This window comes from Oncorhynchus nerka, linkage group LG10 (assembly GCF_034236695.1).
Source record: "Oncorhynchus nerka isolate Pitt River linkage group LG10, Oner_Uvic_2.0, whole genome shotgun sequence".
Lineage (NCBI taxonomy): Eukaryota > Metazoa > Chordata > Actinopteri > Salmoniformes > Salmonidae > Oncorhynchus > Oncorhynchus nerka.
In genome coordinates, this window is record NC_088405.1 from 42,132,753 (window position 1) to 42,153,174 (window position 20,422).

Consider the following 20,422-nt stretch of genomic DNA (forward strand, 5'->3'; position numbering starts at 1 on the left):
CGCAGGGCTCTCGACCTTGTTTCCTCCGACACAATGGTGCAGCTGGCTTCAGGGTTAAGCGAGCAGTGTGTCAAGATGCAGAGCGGCTTGGTGGGGTCGTGTTTTCAGGGGACGCACGGTTCTCGAACTTTGCCTCTCATGAGTCCGTACGGGAGTTGCAGCGATGGGACAAGACTGTAACTACCAATTGGATACCATGAAATTAGGGGGTAAAAGGGGGGGGGGGGGGGAAACACGTTGCATGTTTAGTGAATATTCTCTCTTGATCAAAACGTCTGCCCCTATCGCTGTGAACGTCTCACAGACCTCTACCTTTGCTTCCTGAACGTGTTGGGAACTCGTCTTTCATCTCATATTAAACAGAACGTTTTTTTGTGTTTAAAATCTATCATTTATTTTAGATGAATGGCTATAAATCGGTCTCTGAATTTGCTACCATGACAAAAGCACTCCCTCCTGCTGTGCAATAATGTAAGGATTGCAGGAATGTGCTTTGTCAGTGGTTGTCATATATGGTTTAGCCAGGAGTTGATGGACAGTCGAAAGAGTGAATGAAATGGTCGGAGAGACATCCCAGCTGCAAGTGGTTTCAGGTTTCACATCCTACATCACACTGGCTCAGAAAATATACTACTGTGTCCGGGGGAAACAGGTCTATCGCTTAAGCTATTTGGTACCAGAACTATGCAGGTCCCCTAAACAGGGGACTTTACATCTAAGAGGTTTTAAGTCTTTACGCAACGTGGATGTGAAGGGTTAGACGTGTTAGACAGCAGTCGGCTTTCTTCAGCTCTTGATCCATATCTACTCATCTCCTTTTCTCCTGGCTTTTTTTTATCAAGCCTGACATACTTATCCATCCATCTTTCCTTCCTACTGCAGCTTCCTTTCTGCTGCAATTCTAGCCTCTTGACAATTTAAACTTCTTCCACTAGCATACAAAATGCAACTTTTAGATAGCTGCATGAGTCAAACACACAAGGAACTTTATACATTTTGTAGTTAGAGGTTCAAGCATTAAAGTTGCAAGAAACTATGGCTTTTTCATTTTGTGACAAAACTTAAATGACCTCAAAATCAAATTTGGTGTTAATCGGTCAAGCTGTTCCGGAGAAAAATATGTTTAAAGACCTGTGTTGATTGACAGTTTGCTGTTCCAATCAGAGGGCCGAGTGTTTGTTTCACTCGTCGATGTTGCATGTTTTTTTGCGAGGGCGATACTGCAGCTACTCTCTTTGGCTGTGTGGAGAGTTTAGTTTAGAAGGATCCCCATTGGCTACTGCACATGCAGCAGCTACTCTTCCTGGGGTCCACATAAAACGTACAAATGCATGACGAAGTACAGAACAGTTATATACAAGGACATTAAATTCCCCCAAATAAATAAATATATGTACTGAATGTATATTGGAAAGACACCAAGACACAACAAAAATACTATTTACACATTATTCATACATACATATTCAAATTCTTATATACAGTTAAATTCGATCTTTCGAAAGAAGAGGCGCTGTGATACAATATGTCCTTTTATCTGTTTTTTTAAAGCTAAACTTGCTTTTTGCCTGATTAACCTCAGGTGGTGAAGCATTAAACAATGGCATTGCTCTATATATAACTGAGCGATGGATTAAATCTGTTTTTGGTTTGGGTACCGTGAAGAAACCGATAGTGGCATGTCTGGTGGGGTATGTACAGGACCAGTCAAAAGTTTTTCTTTATTTTTACTATTTTCAAATATAATCTGAAATATATTTGTTTAACACTTTTTTGGTTACTACATGATTCCATATAAGTTATTTCATAGTTTTGATGTCTTCACTATTATTCTACAATGTAGAAAATAGTCACAAATAAAAAATGTGAATGGGTAAGTGTATCCAAACACTTGACTGGTACTGTATGTCTGTTTAAGGTAAATGTAGATATATTATACAAGTGGTTAGGTATTTTCAACACACAAATGTTTCTTAAAAAGACAAGAAGAGTAGTCAATTTATCCTCAACCCTCAACCATGAAAGTCCATCATGCATGTTGTTGATGTTAGTTCTATGTGTGCAGTTAAGGAGCCAGCTGCAGCCTTGCCAGGTCTTTCTTTGCTGCATCTGACCATATTACCGGACAGTAATCAAGATGGGACAAGATCAAACCCTGAACAACTAATGCAGTTGATCTTTGTGTCAAAACCACAAAACATATTTTTATAACAGACATTGAATCAGATCAATTTTTATTGGTCACATACACATGGTTAGCAGATGTTATTGCGAGTGTAGCGAAATGCTTGTGCTTCTAGTTCCGTAATCTAACAGTTCCACAACAACTACCTAATACACACACATCTAAGTAACGGGATGGAATAAGAATATGTATATATAAATATATGGATGAACAATGACTGAGCGGCATAGGCAAGACGAAATAGATGGTATAAAATACAGTATATACATATGGGATGAGTAATGCAAGACATGTAAACATCATTATTAAAGAGGCATTAATAAAGTGACTAGTGGTCCATTTGTTAGAGTGGCCAATGATTTCAACACAGAGGCAGCAGTGATGGCTGTTTAACAGTCTGATGGCCTTGAGATAGAAGCTATTTTCCTGTGACATAGGGTGCTGTAGGTGTCCTGGAGGGCAGGTACTTTGCCCCCGGTGACGCATTGTGCAGACCACACCACCCTCTGGAGAGCCCTGCGGTTGTGGGCGGTGCAGTTGTCATACCATGCGGTGATACAGCCCGACAGGATGCTCTCAATTGTGCCTCTGTAAAAGTTTGTGAGGGTTTTATTAGGTGACAAGCCAAATTTCTTCAGCCTCCTGAGTTCGAAGCGGCGCTGTTGCGCCTTCTTCACCACACTGTCTGTGTTAGTGGACCATTTCAGTTTGTCCGTGATGTGTATGCCAAGGAACTTAAATTCTTCCACCTTCTCCTCTGCGGTCCCGTCGATGTGGATATGTGCGTGCTCCCTCTGCTGTCCACGATCAGCTCCTTTGTTTTGTCGACATTTGTCGACATTGAGTAAGAGATTATTTTCCTGGCACCACACTCGTCATTGTTGGTGATCAAGCCTACTACTGTTATGTCGTCTGCCAAATTGATGGTCAAGTTGGAAGCGTACATGGCCACGCAGTCATGGGTGAACAGGGAGTACAGGAGGGGGCTGAGCACACACCCTTGTGGGGCCCCACTGTTGAGGATCTACCTTCCCGGAACATATCCCAGTCCGCGTGATCAAAACAATCTTGAAGCCTTGATTACGATTGGTCAGACTAGTGTTGAATAGTCCTTGTCATGGGTACATCCTGTTTGAGTTTCTGCCTATAGGAGGGGAGAAGTAAAATGGAGTCATGGTCAGATTTGCTGAAAGGAGGGCGGGGGAGGGCCTTGTATGCGTCTCAGAAGTTAGAATAGCAGGGATCCAGTGTTTTGCCAGCCCGGGTTCTACAATCAATATGCTGATAGAATTTAGGTAGCCTTGTTCTCAAATTTTCTTTGTTAAAATCCCCAGCTACAATAAATGCAGCCTCAGGACATGGTTTCCAGTTTGCATAGAATCCAGTGAAGTTCCTTGAGGACTGTTGTGGTATCGGCTTGAGGGGGGATATACACGGCTGTGACAATAACCGACGAGAATTATCTTGGGAGATAATACGGTCGGCATTTGATTGTGAGGAATTCTAGGTCAGGTGAACAAAAGGACTTGAGTCATGAAACATACACCCCCGCACTTCTTCTTCCCGGAGAGATGTTTATTTCTGTCAGCGCGAATCACAAAGAATCCCTGTGGCTGTAACAACTCCGACAGCATATCCCCAGAGAGCCATGTTTCCATGAAACAGAGTATGATACAATCCCTGATGTCTCTTTGGAAAGCAACCCTTGCCCTAATTTCGTCTAAATTGTTATCTAGAGACTGGACATTAGCGAGTAATATACTCGGAAGTGGTGGGTGGTGTGCACGCCTCCGAAGTCTGACCAGAATGTCTATCTATTCTGCGGCAACGTTGTTTTGGGTCAGCGTCTGGAATCAGTTTTAATGCCTTGGATGGTTCAAACAAAGGATCTGCTTCGGGAAAATCGTATTCCTGGTCGTAATGCTGGTAAGTTGACGTCGCTCTGATATCCAATAGTTCTTCCCGGCTAACACTTAAGATTTTCTGGGCTAACAATATAAGAAATAATACATAATAAAACAAAACACTGCCATTTCCTAAGGACTAGAAGCGAGGCGACCCTCTCTACCTCTACCCATCTTCATAACAACTTTGTCAATATGAGTTGACCATGATAACTGACTATCCAATTTTACTCCTAGGAATTTAGCTTCTTCAACTTGTTCAGTGGTCACACCCTTTATACACAACTCCAGGTGAGCTTTAGGTCTAAGAGAATGCGTTGAATCAAATACAATGCTTAAGGTTTTAGATGTATTTAAGACCAGTTTATTGTTAATTACCCATTCTGACGCTGACTGTAACTCCTTGCTAAGAGTCTCAGTGAGCTCACGGTCTCTGCACACTCTATACACATCAGCACCCACAATCATCAGCATACATAGTCATTTTAGCTTCTTGTAATACAATTGTCAAACCATTTGCAAAAATATAGAAGAGTAACAACCCAAGGCAAATGCCCTGAGGGATATTGCACTGTACATATCTGATGTTAGAGAAGCTTCCATTGAAGAATACTCTCTGAGTTCTATTGGATAAGTAACTCAAACCATGTAATGGCAGGTGATGTAAAGCCATAACGAGTTTTTGAAGTAACAAATGATGATCAATAACATCAAAGGCTGCACTGAAATATAACAATACAGCTCCAACTATCATCTTATTATCAATGTATTTTTCCAATCATCAGTCAACTGAGTCAGTGCAGTACAAGTTGAGGTCTCTTCCCTATATGCATGCTGAAAGTCAGTAGTCAGCTTGTTCTTTGAAGAATAGCATTGCATTTGTTCAAAAAACATGTTCCCCATCAGTTTATTAAGAACAGACAGCAAACTGATTGGTCGGCTGTTACAGACAGCAAATGGTGCGTTACTATTTTTAGGTTGTGGAATTGCTTTAGCTTCCTCCCACTCCTGTGGACACACACACTCCTTTAGGCTTTGATTAAAGACATGGCAAATAGGGATGGCAATACAGTCTGCTACCATACTCAATAGTTTCCCATCTAGGTTGTCTATACCTGGTGGCTTATTATTATTGATGGATAACAATAGTTTTTCCACCTCTTCCGCATAAACTTGACCAACTTCAAAAGAGCAATCCTTCTCTTTCATTATTAGATCTACAATACACAGATATGTTGGTTCACTGTTCAATGTTTTCATTTCACATCTCGGTTTGTTCACTTTACAAGTAAAGTAGTCATTGAAATGAAAGGCTATATCAATCATATCAACTTCAATGAACGATGAAGATTAATTGCATTTTCAGCCCATACTATCATTTAAGGTGCTCCAAAGTTTTTTTCCATGGTAATATGTAATTTCTCTTGTTTTGGTAATATAATTTCTTAAGCCACCAAATTTCAATATGTACAGTATGTCAACCAATCAGCTGAGCAGCCTGACTTGTTTGCCACCTTCGTTGCATAATTTCTTTGAACCATACCATTTTTCAATTCATCATCAATCCAGGGGGCTCACAGTAGTTCTCACAGTTAGTTTCTTAGCAAGTGCATGCTTGTCAAGAATCATTTTACAAATAGTCCCAAGTGCTGGATCTGAATTCTCCTCCTTAAACACATCAGACCAACATACATGTTTTACATCGTCAACAAAAGAGTCCTGAGAAAACATTTTGTATGATCTCTGATAAATAATTGTAGGCCCTGCCTTTGCTACTTTGGCTGTCATTGTTATTGCCACAATGTTATGGTCACTAGAGCCAATTGGAACTGATATTGCTTTGTAGCAAAGTTCTGCAGCATTAGTGAAGATATGATCAATGCAAGTGGATGTCACAGATCCAACACTGTTGGTATACATTCTAGTTTGGGGGTAGGCAACCCTGGTCCTGGAGTGGCGCAGCCACTTCATGTTTTTGATTTAACCGACCTGGAAGACCAGGTGTGTTGAATTTAGGTAATCACTGAACTGATCAATTAGCTCAATTTGTCAGGTGTGGTGCCAAGTGTGAACAGAATTCTGCAGTACCTGCGGCACTCCAGGAACAGTGTTTCCTACCCCTGCTTTAGTTGGTTGAGTGATAACCTGGGTCATGGTACATCATTAGTAACAGTAAGATGCTTCCTCTTGAGAGGACAACTAGATTATAATAATCCAATGTTCAGGTCACCAAGAAAACACATTTCTTTGTTGGCACCTTATCTAACATTTACACACATTCTCCAGATACGGACCGTTTGAACTTGGTGACCTATAGCAGCACCCTAAAAGGCTTTCGATGAGGAAGGTGAAGCTGCAACCACAGAACTTGAATTTCATTTGTCATGAGATTCTCTTTGAGCTTTACAAGAATATAATCCACAGAGACTCTGTGCCACAAAATGAGTGACAAAATGGTCCAAAACCTGGCCAGATCATTCGAGTCCTGAGTCTAGGGTCCAAGTCAAGTCTCAAGTTATTTTATTTGATATCAAATTGGTGACTCGATTCCAATTCATGTGACTCGAGTCCATAACTCTGGCTTGAACCCCCGGCATGGCTGCTTGAAACTATATTTGTCATTATCAGTCCTGACATTATACAACAACAGTTTATTAGCTCGATGCAATAGCCTTCTATGGTAGAATGTTCCGCTGTGAATAAGGACTATGGTATTCACCAAGATAAATATAGAATTCATAGAGCACCATAGAAAAGCTTATTTTTTTACCCCCAGCTTTTAATATGATCCCCTGATGGAACCTTCTTCTTCCACTCCCCTTTCTCTATCCGCAGGGGAAGTTGGATGCTCTGCGGGCTCTGTGTCGTCGAGGATATGATCAGGTGTCCCTGATGAGACCTCAGCCTGGAGACAAGGTGAGACTGTTACTATTCACACACAGGCACACACACACACACACAGGAATCCCCCTATAGAGTCTGGTTCCTCTAAAGCGCTCTTCTGGGTCGTTTGTGTGTGTTCCAGTGATCCTTTTCAATGAAGCATCTGCACTCTCTGTACCATAGAAATGGCAGGTGCTAGTGAAACAATCACAGTACTATACTATTAATCACTGGTAGCTCCCATAGTACAGCTATCGGCCTCACACACACACACACTCACACACACACACAGATGGATGTTTCTATATGAACTCTGTGAATAAGCTGCTGAACTCTGTCTCTTACTGACACACACATGTGCACACATACTTTCTGAATGAACCGCCAATAACACTCTTTCTGTCCTACACACACAAAGCTACTATTGTTCAAACACAGGGAGAGTTATGTACTGATACTGACCGGGAGTTGATGGAGTTTCCAGCTTTGTGTAGGAGTCCTCTGCTACTCTCCTGAGAGAAACTGCGAGCTCAGATACAGTAGTTTGCCTAAAAAGAGATTTAAAAAAAGGATCAGGCAGAGATGATGTCATTTAACACGACAGTGAGTACAGATAGGAGCCACCTTTCCAGTAGTCTGTTTCATTCACTGGGAAGAAAATATGTTTTGGGATGTGACAGGGTCAGGTTTACTTCATGACTGCTATTGTTTGTGTTATGTTGGTATTATTGTTGTGCAAAGAAGGGGAGGGGAGAGACAGAGAGAGACCACCCGCCCTCTCTATCTCTCTTCCTTTTCAATGAGAATCTTCTTCACATTTACTCCTCTCTTTCATCCTCTTTCTCTTCTTCTCCCTCTGTCTCTCTCCTTCTCTGTCCTTCTCTCTCACTATCTCTATTTCCATCTTTCTCTCATTCTCCCTCTCAGTGCTCTTTGTTTTTATCTCTCTGTACCCTTATCCTGTCTTTCACACCTTCTTGACTGGGTGAATGGGTTAAGGTTAGAGGGGAGAGAGGTTAGAGGTGCCTTTAACAGAACCTTGGTGGTCTGATTTAACACCTTATTAAACAGTGAGGCCCTAAATTCGCACACTCACACATGGATACATATGCACACATGCACAAACACACATCGATAGGTCCTAAAGTCACACACACAAAAACACAGAGCGAGAGGCCCTAAAGTCACACAGGGGACATTACACAGCCCATTGAGAAGGAGTCCCATTGTTGAGTTGAGAGGGGAAAAGAGAGTGTAGCAACAGTAGATTGATGTGGGCAGCCTGGTTGGTTGTGACTGCGGTGGTCTGGTCGTGAAAAGGGAAGCAGCAGAGCAGCAGACCTACACCAGAGACAGCATATGGACACAATGAGAACACAAGCTCATGAATATCAGAGAGAGAGGGAGGAGGGAATCCCCTCCATATGCTGCTGTAAACCAGCGTGGCGAGCCGGGTGTATTGTAACCAATGTGGTTTGGGGTAGGGGAGAGTTGTGTCTCAGGTGCTTATTGCCAACATTCTCTCACTGTAGAATTATATAGGTTTTTGCACTTTTCTCCAAACATCAAATTTCAAAGTGTTTTTGACATCCGGAGGTTGACTCCTGCTCAGCATTGTTCAATTTCTCCAAATTTCGAAGTTGCTCCAAACTTCAAATTTCTAAGTTAAAGGGGAAGTTCACCCAAAACCACTTCTGGCCAGTAACATTTGCCTGGCAGTACCCCAGACTGTTTTCAGGTCCATTGTTTAATTTTAAATTGCAGAATTTCCAAAAGTACTTCAAATGCATTCAAAACTATGTGTATCTATTGTTACATGAACAGCGATTGATGTCTCGGCACTGAATTGCCAAATAAATGTTGTTGTTTTTATGTAAAAAGTGTAAAAAAACATAGTCCTACTTCATGCTAGTGCAAAGGCCTTCCATTTCATCTGTAATCTGGTAGATACTCTTCTTCGTGGTTCCTAGATTGATAATTACAGGAGGCAGGACGAAGGTGGGACAAAGGAGCATCTTACTATTGGTCTTCAAGCCAGGAAGTCAGAACGAAAGTTAAAGTAAACAATGAGATGGTAACGTGTCAAAAGTGTATTTGCCGTTGCAAATGTCAGACTCCACTCTGTGGTCTTGGAGTTACGGTCTAGCGGAAAGATGACAGAAGTGAATGCTGAGTTAGAATGAAGAAGCGCGCCAAGTAAATTTGGTGAAGAGAATGTTCTGGCTGGACAACAGTAGCATTTGAAAACTGGGCCAAAAAGGAAATTGGAGTGGAGGATACGTGTGTAAATGATAATGAATCGCTTCTTATTGGGATGCGTTGGTTGAATAATAATGCATATGTGGGAAACTCGTTTGAGTTATCAAAAATTGGGAAGTATGTGCTTGGAAAAGTGGAGTCTGTCAGCGTGACCAGGATTGGTTTTATTTGGATTAATTGTATTTCTGAAGAGCAGAGGAAGATTACAGCGGGCCTCAAAAGAATCCGGACAACAGAAGTTTTGTGTTTTGAAATTCGGAGTAGAGCACCCGTCAAAGAAGTCATCTCAGGGGTGACAACAGATGTTCAAGTTGAATACCTGAAGAGAATTCCTGGTGTAGTTGGTACGGCCTCTGACCCGCTGGGTGAATGGAGAAAAAGAAGAAAGTCTGTCGGTCCTGTTGTTTTTTGATAAAGAGCGTTCGTCCCCAAACCATTACAGTGTAAGAATTGTAAAGGATCTGGCCATGTTTCAAGTGTGTGCAGACGGACAGAGTGTATTGAAGAACGGTGTGTAGAAGGACGACAGTGTTGCAATTGTGGTGGGAATCATGATCCTGAGTTCCTGGAGGGCCCTTTAAGGGTGAAGGAAATTGTGGTGGCAAAAGTTAGAGCGGTCAATCGAATCTCCTATGTGGAGGCGATTTAAAATAATTGAGAAAACAAGTGATGCTAGTGAAGATATGGTTGTGGATACACAACAGCCTGTAGTAAATGTTTGCTGCTAGACAAAATATATCCTGTGTGTTAAAAAGGTGGATTATTTTGCGTTCTTTGCCACAGTTATAAACTGTACAGCACAAGTCTCAAAGAAGTCAAAGAAACTGGACATTATTGTGGCTGCGGCAGAATTATTTTTGAGACTCAAGGATTTTACATCTGGAGACTTGCAAAGGGGTACTGTCGACGGAAGACCAGCCCTCCCAGGTTCCCCTTGAGCCTGTGTAGGGGGATCAGATCTGTTTTATTTTTTAACAGAAAAGTTGATTTAGTTTATTATATCTTTTTGGGTCGTTTTTTGGTAGTTCAGTTTTTGGGGGAATCCTGTTTCCATAGAAGAAGAAAAAGAAGAAGCGATGGTAACGTTAGCTAGTAGCTAGGCTAGCGGTTAGTCATCTCTGAGGTAAAGTAAGGTGAACAATGTTAGTAGTTGAGTAGCTAAGTCAAGTTGGACAAAATTAAGTGCATTGTACCAGGGTGCGATAATGTTCCGGTCAGATACAAATATAGTACACTGCACATTTCCACTCTTTTCCTGTCCGTGATGGAGCTGTTTGTCAGGCATGGCTGCAGACCATCCGACATATTTGTCACATGCGCCGAATACAACGGGTGTACAGTGAAATGCTTACAACGGTGTGTTGTAAAGTCATTTATAATGTTATTTGTTTGCCATTCCCTGAAATAGTCTGTTATATTTGTAGCTTAGCTACTAACTTACTCTAACGTTATACTGTCCTACAGACTGTTTAAAAAACTTTGTGACAAAATTTCCATTACACTGATAAGATATTCTTTGCTACTAGGCTTCACATTTTCCTGTAGTGCTATTGATTGCATACAATTCCTTGCCCTAGCTATGGTCCATGAGTAGGACACTTATCCGTAGCCAGAGCCATATAGGTAAATGTATGGCTCTGGCCCTAGCTAGGTGCATGAGTTGTAATGATGTTAAACTAGCCCAACCTTTACATTATTTCAATTAAAACATTTACAATATCAGCTTATGCCCTGAACTGTGTATGTAATGACTGAATCTCTGCTACACCAACCAACATCACCATTGAAACCAAGCCAGATGCCACTTGTCCTGCGCTTGCAATTGAGAAGCCCTTTACAGCCTCACCCCTTTATGGTCTGCCGAGGAGGTCCCTCAACATCAGGGAGTTACTATGAACCCAGCTATGGAGCAAACAACACATAATACGAAGGTAGACTATACTCCACACACCTGATAGACTGCAATTACCATTTCATTTTATTTTGACTTCTGACTTCCATTTGTTCTCTGTGAGTAGGAGGTTGAATCAATAACCCTTGCAACAGAGAGACAGCCCATGTTTTGCTCACCTTAAGTATCCATTTATTGAGGCAAGGACCTCTCTTGTCATCCTGGATCACAACGGAAATTCAGGAAGTGCACAAGCCACTACAGCTTCAGGTATAGGACACATCACATTGTCTGGTTTAATGCCTCTTATGAACAGATTGATCCTCTCCCTTTCTCACCTCTCCTGCCTTGTAAAAGTATTCATCCCCCTTGGCGTTCTTCCTATTTTGTTGCATTTACAACCAGTAATTTAAATCCATCATGTGATGGACATACACAAAATAGTCCAAATTGGTGAAGTGAAATGAAAAAATTACTAGTTTCAAAAAATTATACAAAATAAACAATGGAAAAGTGGTGCGTGCATATATATTCACCCCGTTTGCTATGAAGCCCCTAAATAAGATCTGGTGCAAACTATTACCTTCAGAAGTCACATAATTAGTTAAATAAAGTCCACCTGTGTGCAATCTAAGTGTCACATGATCTCAGTATATATATATATATATATATATATATATATATACACCTGTTCTGAAATGCCCCAGAGTCTGCAACACCACTAAGCATGGGGCACCACCAAGCAAGTGAAGACCAAGGAGCTCTCCAAACAGGTCAGGGACAAAGTTGTGGAGAAGTACATTTCCATTATTAAAAAATGAAAAGAATATGGCACCACAACAAACCTGACAAGAGAGGGTCGCCCACCAAAACTCATGAACCAGGCAAGGAAGGCATTAATCAGAGAGGCAACAAAGAGACCAAATATAACCCTGAAGGAGCTGCTAAACTCCACAGCGGAGATTGGAGTATCTGTCCATAGGACCACTTTAAGCCGTACACTCCACAGAGCTGGGCTTTACGGAAGAGTGGCCAGAAAAAAAGTCAATGCTTAAAGAAAGAAATAAGCAAACATGTTTGGTGTTTGGCAAAAGGCATGTGGGAGACTCCCCAAACATATGGAAGAAGGAACTCTGGTCAGATGAGACAAAAAATGAGCTTTTGGCCCTCAAGGAAAATGGCATGTCTGGCACAAACCCAACATCTCTCATCACCCCGATAACACCATCCCCACAGTGAAGCATGGTGGTAGCAGCATCATGCTGTGGCAATGTTTTTCATCGGCAGGGACTGGGAAACTGGTCAGAATTGAACGAATGATGGATGGCGCATATACAGGGAAATTCATGAGGGAATCCTGTTTCAGTCTTCCAGAGATTTGAGACTGGGACGGAGGTTCACCTTCCAGTAGGACAATGACCCTAAACATACTGCTGAAGCAACGCTCGAGTGGTTTAAGGGGAAACATTTAAATGTCTTGGAATGGCCTTGTCAAAGCCTGTGGTATCTGTGGTATGACTTAAAAATTGCTGTACACCAGCGGAACCCATCCAACTTGAAGGAGCTGGAGCAGTTTTGCCTTGAAGAATGGGCAAAAATCCCAGTGGCTAGATGTGCCAAGCTTATAGAGACATACCCTCAAGAGTCTTGCAGCTGTAATCGCTACAACAGGTGGCACTACAAAGTATTGACTTTGGGGGGGTGGATAGTTAAACACGCTCAAGTTCTATTTTTTAAAACTTATTTCTTGTATGTTTCACAATAAAAAATATTTTGCATCTTCAAAGTGGTAGGCATGTTGTGTCAATCAAATGATACAAACACCCCAACAATCTATTTTAATTCCAGGTTGTAAGGCATCAAAATAGGAAAAATGCCAAGGGGGGTGAATCATTTCGCAAGCCACTCTACTTCCCTCTTATCACGTGTAATCATATTTTTTTTCTCTTACTCTCAAACCAGACCCTATTCCCACTTTATGTAGAAGTTTGATTTGGTTCAAAATAATAGCAGATTGACGACATCATGCTTGTGCACTCCATTTTATACCTGCCTCGGAGGGAATGGAAAGAGAGGGGTTGTTGGAACAGACATGAGGACAGGGCAATGAACTATACTATCTCAGATTGTATCTTTGCTCAATCTCTCACATCTTTGTATCCTTCGTACCCTTTTCACACCCAAGGTTTCTCCACACATGCCTTCTCCAATACTTTTTCAGGAGAATGCAAGGAAAGAGTAATTAAGACTCATTTAAATGTTTCGTTATTGTCACACATCCTTCAGGAGATCCGAGAAGCCGTGTCGAGTATTCCAAACAGGCCAAGTACTGGGTAGAGAAGTGAGTGTCTGGAGAGAAGAAATTCAACTTTAGAACCAGATTGGTCCCGCAGGCTGTCAAGTGGCGGGAAGATAGACGAGTCATAAACAAAGACTTCAAAGTTAACACACCAGACTGACCTCCAAACATCTCCCCGTTTGAAAAACCAACCGAGGAGGAGCTGGTGGCAAAATGGCTGAACAGGTTTACACAATAAGTATCACTGTGCAAGTGTAATTTTGAGACACAACTGAACTTTTCAGCCTAATGATGGCGGTGACAGTATAATGTGCAACGCCATCAACAACATGTCATGTAATCATTGGTGGCTGCGTGTAGTGTTACTGCTATGTAGACCACCTAGAACATCACCATTCTCTACCTCAGGTTTATTCATTCCGGTAAACCCATGGGCATGGAAATCAGAATGAATAGACTTGGAACCTCTAACCATGGCAATTTGACTGGTAATTAGGGGATAATGCCCGAAAAGCCGGTGTTTTGGAGGATATTTTGGGATGGGTGTTGTTAGGCCCGAGACCAAGCCAGTATATACTCAAAACACCGTCTTCGAGGGTGTTATCACTTTTATACAACGGGTCACCAACATATTCAAATAATGATTGACATATTTTAATTAAAAACTTTATTTTGATTAATTTACTCATACCATTTCATCCTTCCATAAGATATAGTCCCGACACAAATCTAGGGACGCTACCCAAGCCGGCTGGTCCTTCGTTCTATCAAATCGGTTGCCAGAGACGCGACCCAGTTGTTCAGTCTTTTTGTTCTGTATTTATCGATGCGACCCTGTCGTTCGTTCTCAATATTCAATTGCCATACTGGCTGGCAACGTTCTTATCCCTTGCTTGCTAGCTAGCCAACTACGGCTAACTTACACTTACGTCAAAAACTGCAGCCAGAATAACAGCAAAATAGCTGCATTTGCATTTGTTTAAGCTGTTTTCTAGTGACATTTATTTGGATACATCCATAACAATGAGCGAATGAGGCACGATTACACCTGGCATAGAAAATATGCTCATTCATGAGGACACTGTTGTTCAGAGGAGCTAGACAACGACACAGCTAACACAATCACTTCAAACTGAAGCTGGAAAGACTGCAAACTAGCTGCACTTGTTTCATTTTACCTGTTTTCAATGGACATTTCTTTGTATATATCCATAAAAATTATACCAACTGATTCATGATTTCGACTAGCTGAAAAACGTTGCCTGTCTGTCTGTCTCGTCCCTACACATTCATTACTATAGGACAGCTGGAGATAGAATTTGATTATTGAAACAATGTTGCAAATGTCGGAGAGAAAGAAGGCAAGACTTATACAAATCTCCGCTGTTGAAAACGAAATATTAGTCTAAAAGAAATGTGAGATAATGTCTAGATACTTTTTATAGTGGAGATAAATTGCTTGGCTGGGCTAATGAGACAGTGGATTGCACAGTCAGATGGAACAGAGTAAATAGGCATTTTAAAGTCATAGATTTAGCCAGTGTTAACTTGTGGAATAGACACATCGGGAATGCCGTTTTAACCAATCAGCATTCAGGATTAGGCCCACCCGTTGTAAAACTCGCAATGGCTGCCTGGTATTGTGATGCAATAATTTCCATGGTAACATTCAAATGATGCTAATTACATCAGCTTTGGCTCATACAATGGAATGGAATGTCTGTTGAGTGGTCTCAACAAATCACAGCACAGATTGATGGGTACACTTCCTGCTTTTACTTTATGCTTTAACTTCCTGCTTTGCTCTTATGGGTACACTCCCCAGTCCACCCATTATGCCACCATTGTCTTGAATGGGAACAACCGTTATATTCAATAAGGGGATTCGATGCATCTGGCCTGGGCACCCAGGTAGTAGGATGACCACGTCCCAGATTGTGCGGGACAGTCCCGCATTTTAGCCCTTTGTAATTTCCTCAAACGTGTGATGCTCTCCATGATCATTAGTTGCTCATTCAACATATTTGCTGCTTCTTCATGCAAAACTGTTTAAAAGTCTCCCTCCCTAACTGTTTTACATTCTCTGAGACGAACCAAAAATGTTTCATTGGCCAAATATTCCCAGATCTTCATAAAAGCCACACGTGGTCTCTTGTTTCGCCATCACCAAATGTTGCGGGAGGTAGGCTATAGCCTACCTGGTGCGCTTCGTTCGCTGCAGTGGAAGCATTGGTGTCGTGTCAAGCTACCACTTCTCACAATGGTGCTTGTTTAATCAAGTTAGATCAAAGCTGAATCAATGTCTTGGAAGATCACATAATGATTCATTTTATATTTTACATAACAGAACCAAATATATTTGCATAGTATGGCTTTACTGTTAAACCAAAAACATCACCTTTCTTATGAGATTTTAGGATGGTTAGCTGAATAGTCACATTTTTCTTCTCATGCGGCCAAAACTGTGCCACTAGGCAGAATGTGCTTGGATTGAAACAAAATCCCGGAAGGCTATATAGTATTAACACCATCTGCTCTAATTTGCTCACGAAACAGTGACACAGATAGAAATAACAACTTGTCAGATAGTGCATTGAAGAATGATTCATTCCTGTCCTGACTTTTGCTAATACCATTGCAGATCTACATTAAAGCCCAAAAAAGACAGCCGTGGTGTCGCTCTTCATTTCTTGGTTTTTCCGTGGTACATATAACGACCGCTACAGATTTGGGCCGCGACCCAGATCAACATAGCCCTAGCAGAGTTAGTCAAACAACTGGGCCGTGAAATAGGAAATCAAGTTGCCACGAGTCTAGCAGGGGCTGCTCGAAGCACTCCCCAGCCCATTGTACTAATACCTGATTGGTCAATGGTCAATCTAATTCTGAAGTCAGACATCAGAGAACCACCCCACTTCAAGGGTTTATAGCACATACCGGTGCACAGTGACTGAATGGCAAGAACGTATGCAGGCTTACTTGACAAAAAGGGATGCAGTACATAAGAACAGGGGCAAGAGATACAGGACTGACTAATGGGGCGGGCTAAAGACATATTCAGGATTGGGCTCTGTGGAAACCCTCTCGTTCACTTAAGCAGAGACCCTGAAGCTAAATACAATATCCTGAGGCAGCACTTTGAAGAGACAATCTAATCCTCAATTACATTAGGATACTTCTATGAAACCTTACCAAGACAGTCAGAGAGCTGCTTGGATTATTTGGTCAGACTGAGCAAAGCAGTTGACCTTTCCAGTGAGTGCTTGCAAAGACAGGGGGAAAGAGTGGATGATGCCCTCTAAATACAACTCTGCTGTTTTCAACCAGGATCTCAGCGATCATTGCCTGCGTACGTTATGTGTCCGCGGTCAAACGACCAAACCCTCATCACTGTCAAACGCTCCCTTAAACACTTCTGCGAGCAGGCCTTTCTACCCAACCTGGCCCGGGTATCCTGGAAGGATATTGACCTCGTCCAGTCAGTAGAGGATGTTTGGTTGTTCTTTAAAAGTGCTTTCCTTACCATCTTAAATAAGCATGCCCCTTTCAAAAAATGTATAACTAAGAACAGATATAGCCCTTGGTTCACTCCAGACTTGACTGCCCTTGACCAGCACAAAAACACCCTGTGGCGTACTGCACTTGCATCGAATAGTCCCCGCGATATGCAACTTTTCAGGGAAGTCAGGAACCAATACACACAGTCAGTTAGGAAAGCAAAGGCTAGCTTTTTCAAACAGAAATTTCAATAAGCATTTCTCTACGGATGGCCATGCTTTCCACCTGGCTATCCCAACACCAGCCAACTGATCTGCACATCCCGCAGCAACTGGCCCAAGCCTCTCCCCGCTTCTCCTTTACACAAATCCAGACAGCTGATGTTCTGAAAGAGCTGCAAAATCCAGATCCCTACAAATCAGCTGGGTTAGACAATCTGGACCCTCTCTTCCTAAAATGTTATCCGCCGTCATTGTTGCAACCCCTATTACTAGTCTGTTCAACCTCTCTTTCGTATCATCTGAGATTCCTAAAGATTGGAAAGTGGCCGCGGTCATCCCTCTCTTCAAAGGGGGAGACACTCTAGACCCAAACTGTTACAGACCTATATCCATCCTGCCCTGCCTTTATAAAGTCAGAACACAACAGAAGATCAGATCAAATTTCATGACCAATTTATGCAGAAGTCCATGTAATTCACATACTTTTTCTTGCTACTGTTATTTACAATGACGGTCTACCCCGGCCAAACCTTACCCGGACGACGCTGGGCAAATTGCGCACTGCCCAATGGGACTCCCAATCACAGCCGGTTGTGATACAGCCCAGGAATTGAACCAGGGTCTGTAATGACACCTCTAGCACTGTGATGCAGTGCCTTAGACCGCTGCACCACTCAGGAGCCCAAAGGACATCAATAAGAAAGAGACTTGTTTGGGCCAAGAAACACGAGCAATGGACATTAGCCCGGTGGAAATCTGTCCTTTGGTCTGATGAATCCAAATTTGAGATTTTTGGTTCCAACCGCTGTGTCTTTGTGAGATGCAGAATAGGTGAATGGATGATCTCCGCATGTGGTTCCCACTGTGAAGCATGGAGGAGGCGGTGTGATGGTGCTTTGCTAGTGACACTGTCTGTGATTTATTTAAAATTTAAGGCACACTTAACCAGCATGGCTACCACAGCATTATGCAGCGATATGCCATCCCATCTGGTTTGCGTTTAGTGGGACTATCATTTGTTTTTCAACAGGACAATTACCCAACACACCTCCAGGCTGTGTAAGGGCTATTTGACCAAGAAGGAGAGTGATGGAGTGATTCATCAGATGACCTGGCCTCCACAATCACCCGACCTCAACCCAATTGAGATGGTTTGGGATGAGTTGGACCACAAAGTGAAGGAAAAGCAGCCAACAAGTGCTCAGCATGTGTAGGAACTACTTCAAGACTGTTGGAAAAGCATTCCAGGTGAAGCTGGTTGAGAGAATACCAAGATTGTGCAAAGGGTGTCTACTTTGAAGAATCTAACATTTCTAATATATTTTGATTTGTATAACACTTTTTTTGGTTACTACGTGATTCCACATGTGTTATTTCAAAGTTTTGATGTCTTCACTATTATTCTACAATGTACAAAATAATACAAATAAAGAAAAACCCTTGAACGAGTAGGTCTTTTCAAACTTTTGACTGGTATTGTATATAAACATGTCTAGTTAGGCTACTTCAAAGTAGCCTTATCCATTTGATCCCCGATTAATTGAATTGGGGAATGATTTTATATAAATACGACGAAGTATTTGGTTGTAATTAAACAATATTTTATATCAAGGGTAGCAACCATCCTCCAGGAGAGCTACTGCGTGTGCAGGCATTTCGTCGAGCCTTGGACTAACCTCGTTGTAGCCTAAACACCAATTGCTCAACAGGACCTTGATAAGCATACTTGGGTGTTTCAGGGCTGGATCTGCACAAGCCTGCAAAGCCTGCACACCCAGGAGCTCTGCAGACGGTGGGTTGGCCACATGTGACTTACAGTGCAGTTCTACTTTGCGGGGGTTTGACTTCTTTGCGGGGGTTTAAGTGCCTCAATCAAGTGTACAACGGCAATAGATGGTAGGCCTGCATGCGATCAGATACAGCAGCATTCCAGTGTCATTAATGGTTACTTTTTTCATGTCGGCTATAATAATACTAGTCATGGACAATATGTATGAAACCTTAACAGTGAATAAATAATAAGAGGTCTCTATAGCATAATATCATTTGTGAATTTCGGCGAACAGTCTAATGTACCAACTTGGGGGGGGGGGGGGGGGGACAGTTCTTGTGCTTCTCGCATACTTCTTTCATATCAAGCACTGATCAGCATGTGTTCGAGGAATGACGACAGGTGGCCGGTTTTTTAGTTTCTTTCCTCTCATTAATGGGATGCAACTGAAGCAAACACTGCTCGATTAAATCTTGTAGGCTGATATTTTCCAAATATTATTTTTTCTCTCATTCCGGAGTCCTCTCTCGCCACTTGACTTTGAACAACGTGATCTTGCAGTGACACTGCCTTCTTACAAGGGAATGACCGCAGCAGGTCATCAAGGTATTGTTTGTTCTTCAAAAACATTGCGCCAAATTTGCTCGCACCCTGTGTTCCATAACGTCATGGAAAATATTAATGTTGTTTCCAACTACCAATCAACAACTGCATATTGAAAGTTGAGATCATAGTTAAGATTGCCGAAAGCAGTGGTAAGGAGTGGAATGTTAACTTAAGATACTGGTACTCACTACTCAGGCAAGTCATAACCTGCCTCTGGTGGGAAACAAACACAGCTCCATTACAACCCTCAGCATACCCAGCCTCTCAGTCCCTCTCTCACACACACCCACACACTTGTTTTTCTATCCTCATGGGGACCTAAAATGTATTTCCATTCAAAATCCTATTTTCCCTAACCCCAATTGTAACCCTAAACCTAGCCCCTAAACTAACCTTTGTCCTCGTGTGGATGTGGGAAATGTCCCCACGAAGGAGAATTTTCCTGAAACCTAACCCTAGCTTTAGGGTTAACTCCTAATTCTAATCGTAATCCTAGCCCCCTAAAGCCAAAATAGCCTTTGTCCTCGTGGGAAATGTCCCCACAAGGGAGAATTTTCCTTGTTTTACTATCCTTGTGTGGACTTTTAGGTCCCTGCGAGGATAGAACAAAACCCCACGCATCGCGGCGTTTCATGAGAGTGCGCTCTGAACTGACAGCTCTGCATGTCACCTCACATGACCTTAAAAGGATCCACTCACACACACACTTCACAGGCAACTGTATAAGATCCCTCCATCACACAACCAAGGATCCACTTACACACGCTATGCATATAGCGGAACAAGACCCTTACATTTACATTTACATTTAAGTCATTTAGCAGACGCTCTTATCCTGCAGATGTGATATCTCTATTTGGCCAGAGGTTCATGTGAGTTTGGTGGAGAGAGAAGATGGGAGGTCC

The 20,422-nt window shown here is 42.1% G+C and overlaps 1 protein-coding gene across 3 annotated transcripts in view; it reads left to right on the forward strand.

Annotated features, from left to right (window-relative positions):
• The window catches only part of LOC115135334 (anthrax toxin receptor 1-like), a 61,877-nt gene that overhangs the window by 39,475 nt on the left and 1,980 nt on the right, over positions 1–20,422 (forward strand). For all 3 annotated transcript variants that reach the window (XM_029669932.2, XM_029669929.2, XM_029669928.2), the window contains one exon: positions 6,925–7,005. In XM_029669932.2, coding sequence (XP_029525792.1) covers positions 6,925–7,005 — 81 coding nt within the window. The remainder of the gene's footprint in view (positions 1–6,924; positions 7,006–20,422) is intronic.